General features: G+C 35.8%; 2 protein-coding genes across 2 annotated transcripts; one reads left to right on the forward strand and one right to left on the reverse strand.

Moving 5' to 3' along the window:
• Window positions 1-3,333: 3,333 nt before the first annotated feature.
• On the reverse strand, window positions 3,334-5,232 carry LOC111062697 (extensin-like). Its single transcript, XM_039443525.1, has 2 exons — window positions 5,179-5,232; window positions 3,334-3,834 (listed from the first exon to the last, which is right to left on the reverse strand). Exons 1-2 carry the CDS (start codon window positions 5,230-5,232, stop codon window positions 3,334-3,336), a joined length of 555 nt encoding a protein of 184 aa, XP_039299459.1.
• Window positions 5,233-6,011: 779 nt separating this feature from the next.
• On the forward strand, window positions 6,012-16,152 carry LOC111050309. The gene is made up of 4 exons (XM_039443526.1): window positions 6,012-6,021; window positions 6,170-6,175; window positions 8,131-9,670; window positions 15,281-16,152. The coding sequence occupies exons 3-4, from the start codon at window positions 8,362-8,364 to the stop codon at window positions 16,150-16,152; spliced, it is 2,181 nt and encodes a 726-aa protein (XP_039299460.1). The 5' UTR covers window positions 6,012-6,021; window positions 6,170-6,175; window positions 8,131-8,361.
• The last annotated feature ends 922 nt before the right edge of the window (window positions 16,153-17,074 follow it).

Raw genomic sequence — 17,074 nt, forward strand, 5'->3', positions numbered from 1 at the left:
TGATTTAATAGTAGAAGTAATACCTACTAGTCGACTCTTTGCAACGACTGTACCTGCCAACTCAAATCGTATCTCATCAAACATATGTGCTACTGCATTTGAACTGAGCATATATACAGCCTCGACCGCGGATCATCAGTTTGTCTTTTGCTGGCAGTTTTGTACATGTAATTTTCCCTTCTTGCTCTCTCGCTTGTGTTGTTTGCGTGACTAATGCTCACATCATTCTAACACATGCTTGATCCACCGCCGCCTCTCTCTCTCTCTATTCCTCCTTTCTAATGTGTACTCTTATTGTTATACTATCGCCGCAGAAATCAACTAGTTTACCATTCTGATCAACTACTTGAATTACAATAGATTGAATTCTGTGCGTGTTTAATGGAAAGTAAATAATTGGCGATGGTGATTCATTTATTAGAAAACCAGGTGCCACCTTTGGTAGAAATTCAAAAATTGTATGAACCTCTTGCCCATTTCGATAACTGCCGCATGCAATATTACAAGTAACCTGGAACGATGTTATATTTGTAATGGATACTAAACGTTTAGAATAATGCCATTTATTTGCTACAAGAATTTCTCTATCAAAACCGAGTATATCGGCTAGTGATGTGTTCATTGTTAAATCAACATCTTTATCCGCTTTCAACTCACATAGCATTGTCGTATTATTTCCTTGTATAATTAGATTTGAACTATCAACGTTCAATTTTCTCTTTATTTCATTTATTATACGATCAATTTCGTAGGAGCCTGTATCCAAATCAATCAAGCTATCACCATGCTTAAAAGATGAGTTGACATTTTTAATTATATTCGGTACACTATTGTATGTCCATAAATTAATCAATCCAATTCCATATTGATAGCATGCGTCTAGCTCTAGTACAGTGGGAAGTACTTCAATTAAACAACTGCTGCTGCTACTGTCTTTAGATGATAATGTTATTACAACCATTGTGTACTACTACTGTTTTACCACCACCTTCTTTCATACACATCTACAAGTGAACTGTTTGCTATAACGCATCTGCAAGAAATAAAAGACAAAAATGTCTGCATACATTACTATTTAGTGTTTGTAATTGATCATAATTGAAATAAATTTCAACATTTGGTTGTTGTTTGAAATAGTTTATCAATTGTATGGGCGGCTGTAAATTACCAATTGGATCAAAATAATATACTTTTTGTGCATGTTTTTTGTAAGCCACCCAGTGTGTTCCACTGTTCATGATCGAGTCTAAATTTATGATCGATTTTTCATTTAAATTAATTCTTTTTGGCAATGTATCAATCATATAAATACCACGCAATTTAATATCTAAAATATCAGCCCAATCTAGTAGATCATAATTTGACAGTGGTCCTTGTATATTAATCTTCATTTTCTCACTTTCTTTGGCGCTCTTCTCCTCCTCCTCGTCCTCTTCTTCTTTGTTGTCCTTCTTCTTCTTTGTGAAGGTGTTTCAATGATTCTACCGCCTTTATACAAGGGCGCATATGGTCTTAAATAAAAACCTTGACCAGCTATGTGCTTACTTAAATGTTCAATTGCTTTTTGTCGTAAATGTGCACTTCTTTGTTCTTGTAGTGATGAATTATTTTTCCAACCTTCTCTTCTATTATTCTGCTGCCTCCGTTGTACTCTACCCCCACTAAAGGCAGCTTTAGCTTTGATCAAATTTGTAACTAAGTATGCGGCTGCTTTTTCAGTTAAACCTGTGTTTGGATTTTTAAAAACAGACCATGCTTTATCAGCCAAACGACGATCAGCCACATTTCGCGACAAATTATCACTATTCTGCGCATACGCTATATCATGCTCTTTACATGCTTCATCCAGACTATTTATTCCTTTGTCCCCCCTCCTTAATCTTTTATCTAATTTGGTGCCGGGTCCGCAAAAGCGGTAGGAGGGGATATGCAACTCCAGGGGTAATGTATCGACAATTTTATTAATGGCGGTTGATGCAAATCCGCTAAGTTTCGATAAAATACCAGTGCCAATTTTACGTCGCACTTGTCGACGACGACAAGTCTTTTTTGCTACCATCTTTTCAATAGCAATGTTGAAACCTGACTAAATTAGAAATTAGTTAATCCCCTTAAGACCTAACTGTTGTCGGCTCCGGCACGCTATCAAAAATATTACAAAGTTGTAATGTTGTTATTGGTAGAAAATTCGAAATACTATCACCAGACAATGGGTTTATGTTTATACAACTGTTCAATGCTGTATAATTGTTAAAAAAATTACAAATAACCTTACGTTGATCATTCATATAAGCATACCATTTGTCTAGTCCATCATCAAATAATTTCGATGTTTTATAATTCATTTGAGATTGAACACATAGTTTTATATAAGATAATATATGTGCTTTATTATAAGCTTTTACGCTTAAATTGGCAGTACTGCTGCTGCTGTCTTTTACAGATTGGTTTAATGATGAAAAATTTAACACATTTTCAACTCTAATATTGTGCAATGTACAAGTACTCAGAGTATAGTATAAGAGTAATATCATACTAATTGTGTATATTATGAATGTAACAAATACTATGATTATTTTCATTTCTTGTCCTATTGACTTGACTCCCATCGTGTCTGCTGGCAAACTAAGTTTGCAGTGACATGCAACTGAATGCATTCATGTATGACGCGTGTGTGCAGCTATGCATGACCAGACATGTCTGAACATGTCTGAGTCATTAACCTTTGACTATAAATAGTCATGTAGAACAATGATTGTACATCAGTTGTGCACAGTTGTTGATCACACACACAAGGTAAGTTAAATGAAGTGCAATAATCAACATATATATAATTTATTATAAGAAATTAATTATAAATTTATAAGAAACCTAATCCTTTAATTCAAATTGCCACAATTTGAAAAAAAAAAAAAATTTAAAATTTTAAATATTATTAATTTAAAAATGTTCCTCTGATCAGCTGAATCTACGGCCGCTGCCGCGACCGTCGATTCAGCCTTATATCAGAGGAACGACCTTCATTATGTACAACTTGCATTATTAAATTGTGGCAACCTGAATTAAATGACTGCACATTCGCACGCGTAATCTTAGCAGTAAATCTATGCGGCATGAAAGTTTCAATTTCGGCATCTTCGTTGCCCCGACGTCCTACATTTGCTACCCTAATGATAACAGCATCCTTGTTGTAGGAGCGCACAACACGCGCACCTAAAACAGGATACTGAAATGCATCGGATAAATGTTTTAACGCAATTGTACGACGTCGGGATGGATCTGAAAACCTTATCAGACCATCGAAATCAAATTCATGCCGCATAGAGTTAGATCCTAAGATTGCGCGTGGACGTCTATAAGGATGAGCGGCGGTGGCGGAGGCGGCGGCGGGGGGACATCCTTGTTGGTGTGATGTGACGGTGAAGGCGGGGGGATTCTTGTTGTGGGGGCGGGGGGTATCCGGACTTGTTGGTGTGATGTGACGGTGAAGGCGGGGGGGATTCTTGTTGTGGTGGCGGGGGGGATCGCAGCAGCTCGGGTGGCGGGTGGTGGCGACGTGTATACCACAAGCTGCTGGCAATGCGGCGATGAAGGGGGAGGGTGATCGGGGCTGGAAACCTGTTGCTGGCGTCGAACCGTTTGATGAAGTGGATACTGCCAGAGGTTTTGTTCCTTGAGTTGCTTCTCAGCTCTGGTCAATAGTTCCATTAATGAGTTGTCTTCATCAAACAGGTCGACGCCGGCGTCGGCAGGTGCGGCGTCGCTTCTCAATAGTTCAGCCTCCAGCATAGCCATTGCCCCGTCCTCGGACCACAACTCGTTAGTGTAAATTTCCTGTAGAAAAAAATCAAGTTTAGCAAAAATATATTATTTTCTATTTTTTTTTTTCAGTTGGTGTTTGAAAATGTTGCCGCGAGCAAGAAAGCGTTGCATTCATTGTTCCAACAACAGTGACATCATCAACAGTGACAACAACGATAGTGATGAGAAGAAAGCGGTAAATTACTTTAAAGAAATCGATAGGCTTGACTCATTTTTTAAAGGTAATAAAACTATTTGGCCGCATCAATATCCAAAACCGAATCATTTAGCAGAGGCCGGCTTCTACTTTTTAAAAGTTTTCGATAGAACAAAATGTGTTTTTTGCAATGTAGTTTTGGAAAATTGGGAAGTGAGTGATTATGCTATTTTTGAACATAAAAAATGGTCACCGAAGTGCGGCTTCATAAACAATTATCTTGTTGGTAATATTCGTACAACGTCAACTTTTCAGAAAAAACCAGACTACATGAACAATACGAACGTGAAAATTCATTTATGAAAATGGAATGTTTGCCGAAAAATTTCAAACAGTTAGCAAGTGAGGGATTTTATTATGGTATTGATTTTTCAAATTCGAATGGATTTGGTCTTATTTGCAGTGGTTGTCATATGTGGGCAGACACATCGATCAATAAATACCAATTGAGGGATTTACACATTCAATCATCGTCAAATTGCGATTTTGTTACAAAAAGTCAAGTGTGTGAAGCAGAAGAAGAAGAAGATGATAAAAACATAAACTATTAGCAGTGTGTGTGTGTGATAAGTATTCCAGTTGCGCAAAGTTTTAATTAGCAGTAGTTTGTACGTGTGAAGAACAACAAAGACATCCACCTAGAGTGTTTTTGGGTAATCAGTTTTAGGGGACATTAGAAGAACATTATTTGTATGATAGAAGTATTCAGTTGAAAAAGACTGATTGCGCAAAGGGATGACAGTGTTTTAATTAGCAGTAGTTTGTACGTGTGAAGAACAACAAAGACATCCTCCTATAAGTAGATTTGGGTAATCAGTTTTAGGAGCACATTAGAAGAACATTATTTGTATGATAGAAGTATTCAGTTGAAAAAGACTGATTGTGCAAAGGGATGACAGTGTTTTAATTAGCAGTAGATTGTACGTGTGAAGAACAACAAAGACATCCTCCTATAAGTAGATTTGGGTAATCAGTTTTAGGAGCACATTAGAAGAACTTTATTTGTATGATAGAAGTATTCAGTTGAAAAAGACTGATAACATTAGTTTGCTAAATTTGTATGAGAAGAAAACTGACAACAAACAGAAAACTACTGTTGGATTAGAAGAATGTATTTCAAGTCAGTTTGCTAGATGAGTAAATGGAAAAAATAAACTTACATTGGTTTCGCTGTTGATTGGCGCTGCCATAGGCGAGGTTTGATCTGCTGACATCGTCGTAGTGTTGTAGGAGTTTCAAACTGATACTAACAGAAGGACGCAGTTTTTCGTCATTATATATTATCAACTTGATGAATATAGATGGTAAGAAGTTCAAAGAAAGTATATCTGTTTTGTGCATATGTTGTATGCGAAATTTAGTACAGATGTGCGGAACACTGATAAGGAAACGTTTGCAAATTTCTTAAGGAACGGCCAAAATGTGTGCACCTTGCGTGTCTCTGTAACGGACTTAACATCTGCTAGCTGAGTGAAAGATATTAATTTATTCATTGTGCAGTGCACATGCATACTTATATAATTATTGCAACCCCCACATGTTCTGCGTGATAACAAACTGACAGTTGATGGTACCGAGCGGCTCAAAATTATAAAAGCATCGAGCGACATGATATTGCTTGCATTCGATTATAGTGTGACGTTTCATGCACAGTGCAAATGGACAAGCAACAATCCGATAAAGCAGCAGCTGCAGCAGCAGCAACAAGCGAAGAAGCAGCAACGCCAACAAACAACACGTAAGTATAATGAAATATTTTTTTAAATTAATTTACAAACTGTAAAAAAGTAGCAACAAGTTTTGTGAGTGTTTTCATTGTCACGTTTTCATCGGCAATAATGATTGGAAAACAAATATGATTAAAATGTTATACTCTAACAATCAAACTGAAGAAGCGGCGGCGGCAGTAAACAATTTGACTACTTTAATTTCTATTTTGAAAACAATTGTCTTGCTCTAACAACTGCAAACAAATATGTATAATGGCGGCTGAGGAGGAGGAGGTAATAATTGTGCTTGAAGTAAACTGGAAAATATACTATCTGATTTATGATCATTCAATAATGTGCGTTTGCAAATAAATGTAAATTTTGAAAACAATTGTCTTGCTCTAACAACTGCAAACAAATATGTATAATGGCGGCTGAGGAGGAGGAGGTAATAATTGTGCTTGAAGTAAACTGGAAAATATACTATCTGATTTATGATCATTCAATAATGTGCGTTTGCAAATAAATGTAAATTTCTATTTTGAAAACAATTGTCTTGCTCTAACAACTGCAAACAAATATGTATAATGGCGGCTGAGGAGGAGGTAATAATTGTGCTTGAAGTAAACTGGAAAATATACTATCTGATTTATGATCATTCAATAATGTGCGTTTGCAAATAAATGTATACACACACACACACACACACACACACACACACACACACACACACACAGTCATTTTATTCTATACAATTATTTCATTCTATATGTTTGTTTTTTCAGCCTGGTTGAGACGATAGCGGTCGACAAGGAGGTGGAGGTGGAAATGGCGGATGAGGAATGGTGTGTGGTTGACAGCAGCGATTCGCCGCCGGCAAAACGTGTGCACTTTTCCACAGCGTGTGATACGCCAAAACGTGGCGGAAAAGGTCGGGGCCACGGCATTTATTTTGCCGATCAACGACGCGTCATCGCTCAGGGCAGAGGCCGCCAAATTGATGTGGGTGGAGTGAGCGCGGAGTCATCATTGCAACAGTCCAGTCGCAATAGTGGACACCAAGCTGAAGCATCATCATCATTGATTCTGCTAGACGTGACAAACTCATCACAACCGAGGGTCGTGAACGCTACTGCTACTAACATCGACAACGAAGTTGAAAACATTTAACCGCAGCAAACCTCTTCAAAGCGGTAAGACGGCAAAACCTATTATTACTACTACTACTACTACTAGCAAAATCGAAAAACTATGGATTATACTATTGAACGAAGTACTAGCATAAATTCGAGTGCAGTTCGCTACAGATTTGTTTTTAGAAAAATATTCATTGATGTTGTTCAAACATTATTGCAAATTTTAAAGCCGAAAGTAATTGAATTAATTGTTGAAGAAAGTGATAATTTTGACAAAAATATTAAATGGTATTTTGTTACAACTGTTCAATTGAAAAAAGTAAATGTTGATAGCAGCGATCAATCACAACAAGAAGAAATCGTTGAAACTATGACAAACGCATCGTTTTACAGTTATACGTCATTGTTAATTAATCTTGATGAACAATTAGATATTTTGCAAGACCAATTTATTAGTGGTGTAGAGAAAATTGAATCAACGCTTGATAAGTTTATTAGATATGGTAGTGGTTGGTCAGTAGTTAGAATCATTTCATTTGATTTGAATATTACTCGTTACAATCCTTTAGCTGGCGGAAATAGTACATACATTGAAACACCTGATTTTATAAAAGCAAAAAGAGCCGTTATAAATGTAAAAAACACAAATGATAGTAAATGTTTTGTATGGAGTGTACTTAGCTATTTTCATTACAGACGTAATAATATGAATGTTGACTATCTGAAGCAATTTGAAAATAATCTAAATTTGACCGGTATTAAGTTTCCTACTACAGTGCATGACATTAAAAAATTTGAAGTGCAAAATTTAAACATTTCTATAACAGTGATTGCTTATGATGCTGCTAAAAAAAAGTTTTTCCCGTACCGTTGTTCAATTTACAGACAACGCGAACATAAAATCAATCTTCTACTATTGTCAAATGATACAACACCGAAAAAATGGCATTATGTTCTGATAAACACACGTCAAGGGTATAACGGATTGTCACGGCTACTGAGTCATCACTTGTCTTTGCATAATGGTCAAGTGTTCATTTGTCCATATTGTTTTAACAAATTTACAACTAACCGGCAAGCAAATTGTGATGGAAAAACCAATCTAGAAAAACATATGGATTTGTGTTCAACATTTGCAATACAAAGAACAGTACTACCTAAACAGGGTGAAATGTTAAAGTTTAAAAATTTTTCGTACACACTAAAAAATAAGTACATTGCATTTGCCGATTTTGAAAGTTTTATTGTACCAACAAATAACGGTGAGGTCGATGACGACGATGAAAATGTTGATGATTTGCTCGGAACTGATATAGGAAATAGCTTTACAAGGAAAACACAAAAACATGTTGCTTGCGGCTATGCGTTTATTATTTTAGACGAATCAGGTGAAATATTCTACGGCCCACGCGTTTATAGAGCTACAAGTGTTGGCGAGAAAATTATTGAGCAATTTCTTGATGAGATCATTGCCATAGGTCGAAACTGTTCCTTTGATATGCAACAAGAAGTGCCCATGATTGAATTAAATGAAGAACAATTATTAGCTTTTAACAATAGTACAGTATGTTTTTTGTGCAACGATGAATTTAAAGCCAACGAAATTCGTTTTAGGCACCATTCTCATACAACAGGAAATTTTCTCGGTGCAACGCACAAGTCATGTAATTTAAATGCAAAAGCACCAAAACTATTAAACTGTTTTTTTCATAATTTTCGCGGATATGATAGTCATTTCATTGTTAAGGCATTAGCAGGACGAAAGGAGAAAATTGATTGTATTGCAAACTCATCGGAAAAATTCCTCACAATTACAATAGATCGAGTACGTTTCCTTGACAGCTATCAATTCTTAAGCTCAAGTCTACAGTCACTTGTTGCCAATCTTGCAAGTGATACAGAAAACATTGATACTAATTTCAAAGTAATGTGTAAAATATTCAACGATAAAAATCATCAAAAACTTTTACTACGTAAAGGCGTGTACCCGTATCAGTACATAACAGATGCTGAAAAATTTGAAGAACAGCAATTGCCAGCAATTGACTCATTTTACAGTACACTTAGTAATACAGCATTGCAAGTAGACGATTACGAGCATGCACAGAAAGTTTGGCGCGAATTTAACATAAACTCATTGGGTGAATATCATGATCTTTACCTTTTGTCAGATTGCTTACTGCTGGCAGATATTTTTCAAAATTTTAGGACTGTATTTTTTGCAATTTACAAACTGGATGTATCACACTTTGTATCGTTACCACATTTTTCGTTGAATGCAATGTTATATTTGACTAAAGTACGTTTAGAATTAATTAGCAATGCTGATATGAACTTGCTCATAGAATCTGGTTTACGCGGTGGTCTGTCAGTTATTCCCCACCGTCATGCAGTCGCAAACAATAAATATATGGGCGCAAATTATAACCCAGCTATTGAAAATAGTTTTTTGCTCTATCTTGATTGTACAAGCTTATACGCACATACAATGATTGCCTACAAGCTACCTGAATCAAATTTCAGATTTTTATCACAAGATGAAATTACAGCTTTAGGCGATTTTACAAGCATTCACGATGAAGCCGAGACTGGCTATATAGTTGAAGCAGACCTGTCCTATCCAGTTAATTTACACGAATTACATAACAGCTTCCCCCTGGCACCATTAAAAGATCAGCCGCCTTACAACCTGTTCTCTTCATATCAAACAGACAACACTGTTGCTCTGCGCAGAGAAGCGGCCGCGCGCCGCCCGTCTCCCGACACCACCGCCGCGTCATCACGTCTTTTAGCCACCCTTTATAATCGTAAACGATATGTACTCCACTATAGAAATTTGAAACTTTATTTAAGCTTGGGCATGAAATTGACTGCTGTACATAGAGTAATCGCTTTTCATCAGTCATACTGGCTTAAACCGTTTATTGATTTGAATGCGCAACTGAGAAAGGAAGCAAAAAATTCATTTGAACGTACCCTCTTTAAATTTCTTTCAAATAGTCTGTTCGGAAAGTTGATGGAGAATAATAGGAAAAGAATAGATTTTAAGCTAATTACTTGTCAGAAAAAATTGGAAAGTTTGATTGCAAAACCAAGCTGTAAACGATGGATTGTGTTTGACAAAGACATTGTCGCTGTACAAATGTGTAAAACAGAAATAAAATTAGATCGACCAATTTATGCTGGTTTTTCAATTCTTGATTTGAGTAAATTTACAATGTTCAATTTCCACTACAACATTTTCTTGAAAATGTTCGATCCAAGCTGTGTTAAATTATGCATGAGCGATACAGACTCGTTGCTATATCATATCAAATCGGACGATATCTATGCAGTTATCAAACAAAATCTTCAACATTTTGACACAAGTGCTTATCCTGTCACACATTGTTGTTATAGTCAATTGAACCATGGTGTGCCTGGCACATTTAAAGATGAATTAAAATCTGGCATTATTACCGCTTTTTGCGGTCTTCGTGCAAAACTTTACAGTTTTGAATATGTACTAAGCAGTAGTGCTAGTAGCAGCAGCAGCAGTAGTAGTAGTAATAGTAGTAGTAGTAGTAGTAGTAGTATTAAGGATAGTTCTTATGAAAAATTTAGTAAGCACGCAGCTAAAGGCGTAGCAAGAACAATTATAAACAATAAACTAAGATATGATATGTACATGAAATGTCTGACAGATAGATTAGTTCAACGTGAATGCTTTTCACAATTACGCAGTTATTCACATGATATTTATCAAATATCGTGTGCCAAAGTTGCATTATCACCATTTGACACAAAAAGATACATTGAATCAAACGGTATAGATACGAAAGCGTGGGGTCATTATTTAATAGAAGAGAGAAGAAGAGAAGATCAATATCAATATAGCAGCAGCACGGCTAGCGGGACTGGTGTTACGCCAGACTGATCGCAGCAGTGAGAGTGAGAGGGAGAGGAAAGTGGAGCAAGAAGCTATTAGTGAAACCAGTTCAACAAGCACCGCTCCGACACAGCTCAGTGTCGAACACGAAGAAGAAGAAGGCGGCAGAAACAACATCCGTCTAAAGAAGAAGAAGAAGAAGACGAAGAAAGATCGCTGTTGAAGACAACAGAGCAGTGCTGCAGGTGTGACTGAACTCTAGCAAAAACAATCACGCACGCACTCACATTCGTGTAGGGGAGAATGAAACCGCAAATATGTCAGATTTGCAACAGAAAATTGCTCAGGAATTACACCGTCCAGCGCGAAGAAAATTCAACAGACGTAAATATATATTAAAAGGAATAAAAGACCTCATTCAAATTGATTTAATTGAATTGCCAGAATTTGCTAGAGCAAACAACGGCTATCGTTATGTTTTGATTGCAATTAATTGTTTTTCACGTTATGCTTTTGCTGAACCATTAAAAACTAAAACAGGAAAAGAAGTTGAACGAAAATTAGCGCGAATATTAGTGTTAAATAAGGGTATAAAAAATGTGCAAAGCGATTTAGGTCGTGAATTTTACAATAAGGATGTTAAACAACTATTCGATAGGTTAAACATTAATCATTACAGTGTATTTTCTGAAATTAAGGCAGATTTTGTTGAAAGATTGAACCGAACACTGTAATCACGTTTGTATGAACGACTAACTGCTAGCGGTACGCAAAAATGGTTAAACATTTTGCCGGACATTGTTTATCAATATAATAACACTATTCATTCAGCGATTGGCATGACACCGGCCAGTGTTAGACGACGTCATGAAAAGCATTTGATCATGTTACAGTTGAAAAAGACAAAACAATCGCCGTCGCGTACAGTTTATCGACCAAAGTTTGCATTAGGCGACGTAGTGCGAATAAGTAAGTTTCGTCAGGTTTTTGATAAAAGTTTTAGATTAAATTGGTCGCCAGAACTGTTTATAATTCACGGTGTTTTTCCCACACAACCGCCAACCTATGTAATTCGCGATCTTAACAATGAAATCATACAAGGCAGATTTTATAGTGAACAATTGATGAAAACAAACTTAACACCGTCCGAACAAAATACATATTTAGTTGAACGAATAATACGAAAATCAAACAATAAATATCTCGTTAAATGGTTAGGCTTTGATAAAACTAGCTGGATAGATAAGAGTGATATTATTACTCCGTCTGTAAAACAGAAGAAACTGCGTGCAACGCGCAAAAATCATTAAATTTATTTGCATATTGTTTCAGATATGATATAAACATAATGTCAATGGCAATGGATGCGCCACTGTTGTTCTATTTGCTGAATGGTAACGATGCGTGTAGTGTTATTAAAAGAATAATTGATCTTTTGTGTACGCTTAAAGCGATGTGTGTAAAACGTGTTGATATTGAAAAATGCTTTCTAGTTAGCTTATGTAAAAAAACATTTTACAGTGATGTTGTTGTTGTTGATGATGATGATGATGATGATAGTAGGTTTCATTTAAGTATATGTTCATATAAAAATTTAAAAGATGCAATTCAAAATGCAAGCAGCGTATTTGATGTAGTAGATACTTGTATCTGTGCTCAATTTTCTATGCAACTAAACATACTTTACTCGCAAATTAAATCAATAGACTTTAATGTAGCTGATGTTGATGAAGATGATGATGATGATAAGAAGAAAGAAAAGATATTAATTTATATTTTAGATTATTGCATGTCAATGGTTAATCTTAATTAATGCGTGTGACGCTGGTGCTAACAGCTATACTGTATTATGTGAAAGGGAAAGACACACGCTTTGTAATAAATTACAATTTTTTATAATATTAGCAAAAAACACTGTCAACTTTGTCTATGTATTATCACTGTCTCAGATTCGTTGCCACTTACCTTACTGCAGCTGTCAACTTTGTTTGTATATTTTCACCTTTTATGTATGCAGCTGTCAACTTTGTATGTATTTTCAACTTTTTATGTATTGTCAACTTTGTAAGATATTGTCAGCACACTTGTTTTAGCAGCTGCTGCTAAATTTGTATGTATCTAGTATTTTTAATAAACTGTGAACATTGTATGTGCGTGTTTTCTTCATTCATAAACCGCTTGTAGTATACACACACACACACACACACACACACACACACACACACACACACATACACATCGGATGTAGCGATGTTAACAGCATAGTTGAACTGTAGACACGCATGTGTAAACAGCAAGCGCGCGCGCGCAGCAAGAGTTAATGATTAGTTGTTGTTATTATCATGACGTCATCAAAAGAGTCAATAGCAATAGTTAACTTTGATAATCTAATTGTAGATACAAAACAAGTGGGCAAAAATTGTCTAGATAGAAAAAAGCATGGTGAGTTTTTGCCAAGTTCAGCTAGAATTCTAATTTGCGGTGCATCAAATTGTGGAAAGACAATGTACTGCTGAATTTAATATTCGATAAAAATGGATTAAAATTCAAAAACCTATACTTGTTCAGTAAGTCTTTGTATCAGGAAAAGTATAAATTATTGGATGTTGTTTTTTCAAAACTCAAGTGTGTAAACTACTATAAATCTGACAATATTGAAAGTATACCGCAACCGAATGATATCGACACTCATTCACTGATAATATTTGACGATTTGAATGTTACACGTGTGCCACAAATACGTAATTTTTTCACAATGGGCAGACACAAAAGCATAGATTGTGTGTACTTAATTCAAAGCTATGGCGCAATTTCAAAACATCATATCAGAGACAACGCAAATATGCTGATTATTTTTAAAATGGATATGCACAATTTAAAATTAATATTTAGAGATTTTGTTGGAACTGATATGACATTTGTTGCATTCAGAAATCTATGTTCACATGTATGGCAGAGCGGAAATCATAGTTTCATTTCAATTTTCACTGAGTGTAAACCAGATGCTGGTAAATATCGTAATTGTCTTGGTAAGTATATTGATCCAAGTGTGTATAGCACCAATTGACATGTGTCAATTCTCATCATTTGTTGTTGAGCCAGTGTAGGTGAAAGAACTAATTATCGTTCTACTACTACTAGCAATATGCATAAAATTAAATTAAAAAGAAAAAAACAAAGAGGAGGGCGGCGAGGACGAAGACGAGGACTAGTGCAACGTGATCATCATCATCGTCATACTAGTAAAGTAATTGACAGGATAAAAGGTTTGCGTAAGTCAATTTTTAATAAACATAGATCATTAACTAGTATGATTAGGGAAAATGATTCGATTAGACAAAAATCATTAGAACCAATCATCAATCCACTAAAACAATTGAAAGATACACTTGTACAACATGCACACACTAGTAGCAGACTTAAAGAAGAATCAGAGGACAATGAGGAGGAGGAGGAGGAGGAGGAGGAGGAGGAGGAGGAGGAGGAGGAGGAGGAGGAGGAGAAAGATACGGGCAAGGAAATGGATGTGGATGAGGGTTTGAATAGATCTAATGTAAGTGATATTTTGAATAAAACAACAATAACAGTGGATTTTATTGATGAGTATATACATGAATTTCATAATGAAAAAATAAATAATTGTATATCTTATGGTATATGTTATGATAGTAAAGTAAATGAATACTATATGGGTGTAAAGGATATTAGTATTGCCAATGGTTATTTAATTATCGACAATAATAATAAGTATCGTTTAACAGTTGGTTTGTGTGAACTTCTATTTAAAAAACAGCCTGACCAGAAACTGTACACAGAACGTGATTTAAGAAAATATCGTAATATATTGCAGCTTACCGCTGCTCATTTAGATAGACGCGGTTATGTAAAGAGAAATACAGGCTATAAATCACAAATTATTCAATCTTTATTTCTATCGAGGAGTAGTAGTAGTAGGAAAACAAAAAGATCTAGGATTGATAATGCGGCAGCAGCTGTTAGTGGTATGGGTTTTATAAGAAATGAATCTACTAGTCGACAGTATGTCTACTGGGATAATCCAAATGAACTGATAGACAGATTAAATATTCTGCTTTCATCACAGCAGGCGGGAAATAGATCACATTCAGTTGAAATAGCTTCTATTATTGAAGAACTGAAAGAAAGTGGTATTATATTAGGTGGCAATGTTGCTTTTAGTCGTTAGTATGTGTTTAACACTTGACAAGGATAGAGATGATACAGTTCTAGTCGAGACGCCGATGAGTGAACATCGTTATCGGTTCGCTCTAGCCTAGGTCTCCAGCCTGGCGTGCCGGTCGTTGTAATACGTTATCATGTACTCATATAACGAGTGTTTATACTAAAAGTTGAATCGTGATCTACTTTTTATTACTATTAAGCGTGTATAGTGTGGTCAGTGACTATCAGAATATACAAACAACTTCTACGATGGGGTCTTGTTCCAAGTGTGCAAACAAAATCAAACATCAAAAAGATAGGCTTACGTGCTCAACCTGTAAATCAACTTTCCATATAAAATGTGTTAAAGTTGACTTCACGAAACTCGATAAGGATACGTGGAAATGCAACTCTTGTTTGGGTGAAGACTCGTCTGATTCCAGCCACAGTGATTCGCCGTTATCACAATCTAAAGACGCAATCCTTGCGTCCATAGCCAGTATGCGGACAAACATGGAAAAGCAGATAGGTGGAGTGGCCACTAATGTAACTGACATTAAGAATGAACTAGTAGGTGTCAATAGCGCTATCACCAAAATGCAGGACACTCTCGCACTGCTTGCATCTGATAATGAATCACATAAGTCGGAGTTTTTGAAAATTAGGGAAGAAAATGACAAGCTGAAAAAGACTGTTCATCTTCTTGATGACAAAATCAAAGATATGGAACAGTTTAGCAGAAAAGACAACATAGAAATTACAGGTGTTCCGTACAACCGAGGTGAAGATTTATATGGTTTGTTGGACAGAATCGCTGCCGTTATTGATGTCAACTACAACATAAACTTTATTTCAACCGTGCACCGCTTAGGCGTGACTAACGAACGTCCCAATCCACCTATAATTGTCAAGTTCATATCTAGAGACTACAAGTCTTCGTGGATAGGAGCTGCACGGGCCAATCGCAAGAAACTGACAGCTGCTTCGCTATCCATCAACTGGCCCCCAACCTCTGTGTACGTCAACGAGCATCTTTCCCCAACCAACAAATTCATCCTGGGAAACGCGAAACGTCTCGTCCGCGAGAAAAAACTTGCAGCTGCATGGACAAGGGATTGCAGAATATACGTCAAGAAGTCTGCAGAGTCCGGAGCACCAATCACGCTGATCAAAACTATTCAGCAGATGGAGAACTTCACGACAGATGCGTCGGTCAACGTCAGCGTCGACGCCTCGGGCTGAGGATGAGTACAACAATTATATTTCTATACAATTAAACTGTGACTGGACTTTGGATTATGTTAAACTCTCACCTAGGATAAGAACTCTATTTGTTTTTTTTTCATCCTTCAAGTTATGAACTCAAATATCTAGGTTTTATTCTGATAGTCTAATTATTATATATATATATGTGTGTATGTGTGTATGTATGTATGTATATATGTATATGTATATATATATATATATATATGTATATATATATATATATATATTCTAATATCTATAATCATCTTAATATCTTCAACTCTATGACATTTTTTATAACAAAATAGAAGTGAATCACCCAGTTATTAGGCTACACTATAAGTACATTAATATAGAAAAGCTACTTTTGAATGAAGAGAGTTGTTTCTACTTAGTTGTTGCGACTACTAAATAGCGGCAATCTGAGAATCGTAGATTGGAGAAGATACGGAACCAGACGTGGTTTGTTTTTCCGAACTTGAATTTACTAAAATATACGATATTATGATCTTATAAGGGACCTTCAATTTTCCAATGTTCGCAATATTCACACAATTCTAGGTCATAGTAATTGCATTATTGTCGATATTCCTCTTTATACTATCATCAAGAAGTGTAGCGCCAACTATCTATGGCAGACAGATACAATATTTATATCAATCTCTCATGAATAGTTTCCCACGTTCCTACAGTAGAATTACTCAAAGTAATTCTGAGCCCAGTAGGCAATTTAGCTTCAATAATACAAATACAGCATATGCAGCATATGCAGCTTATGCAGGTATGTATGTGTATATATATATATATATATATATATATAGATATATATATATATATATATATATATATATATATATATATATATGTATATATGTATATATGTATATATTCGTATGTGGCCTGCAGTTGAACGCTCTCA

The sequence above is a fragment of the Nilaparvata lugens genome, chromosome Y (genome assembly GCF_014356525.2).
Source record: "Nilaparvata lugens isolate BPH chromosome Y, ASM1435652v1, whole genome shotgun sequence".
In the NCBI taxonomy this organism is placed as follows: Eukaryota; Metazoa; Arthropoda; class Insecta; order Hemiptera; family Delphacidae; genus Nilaparvata; species Nilaparvata lugens.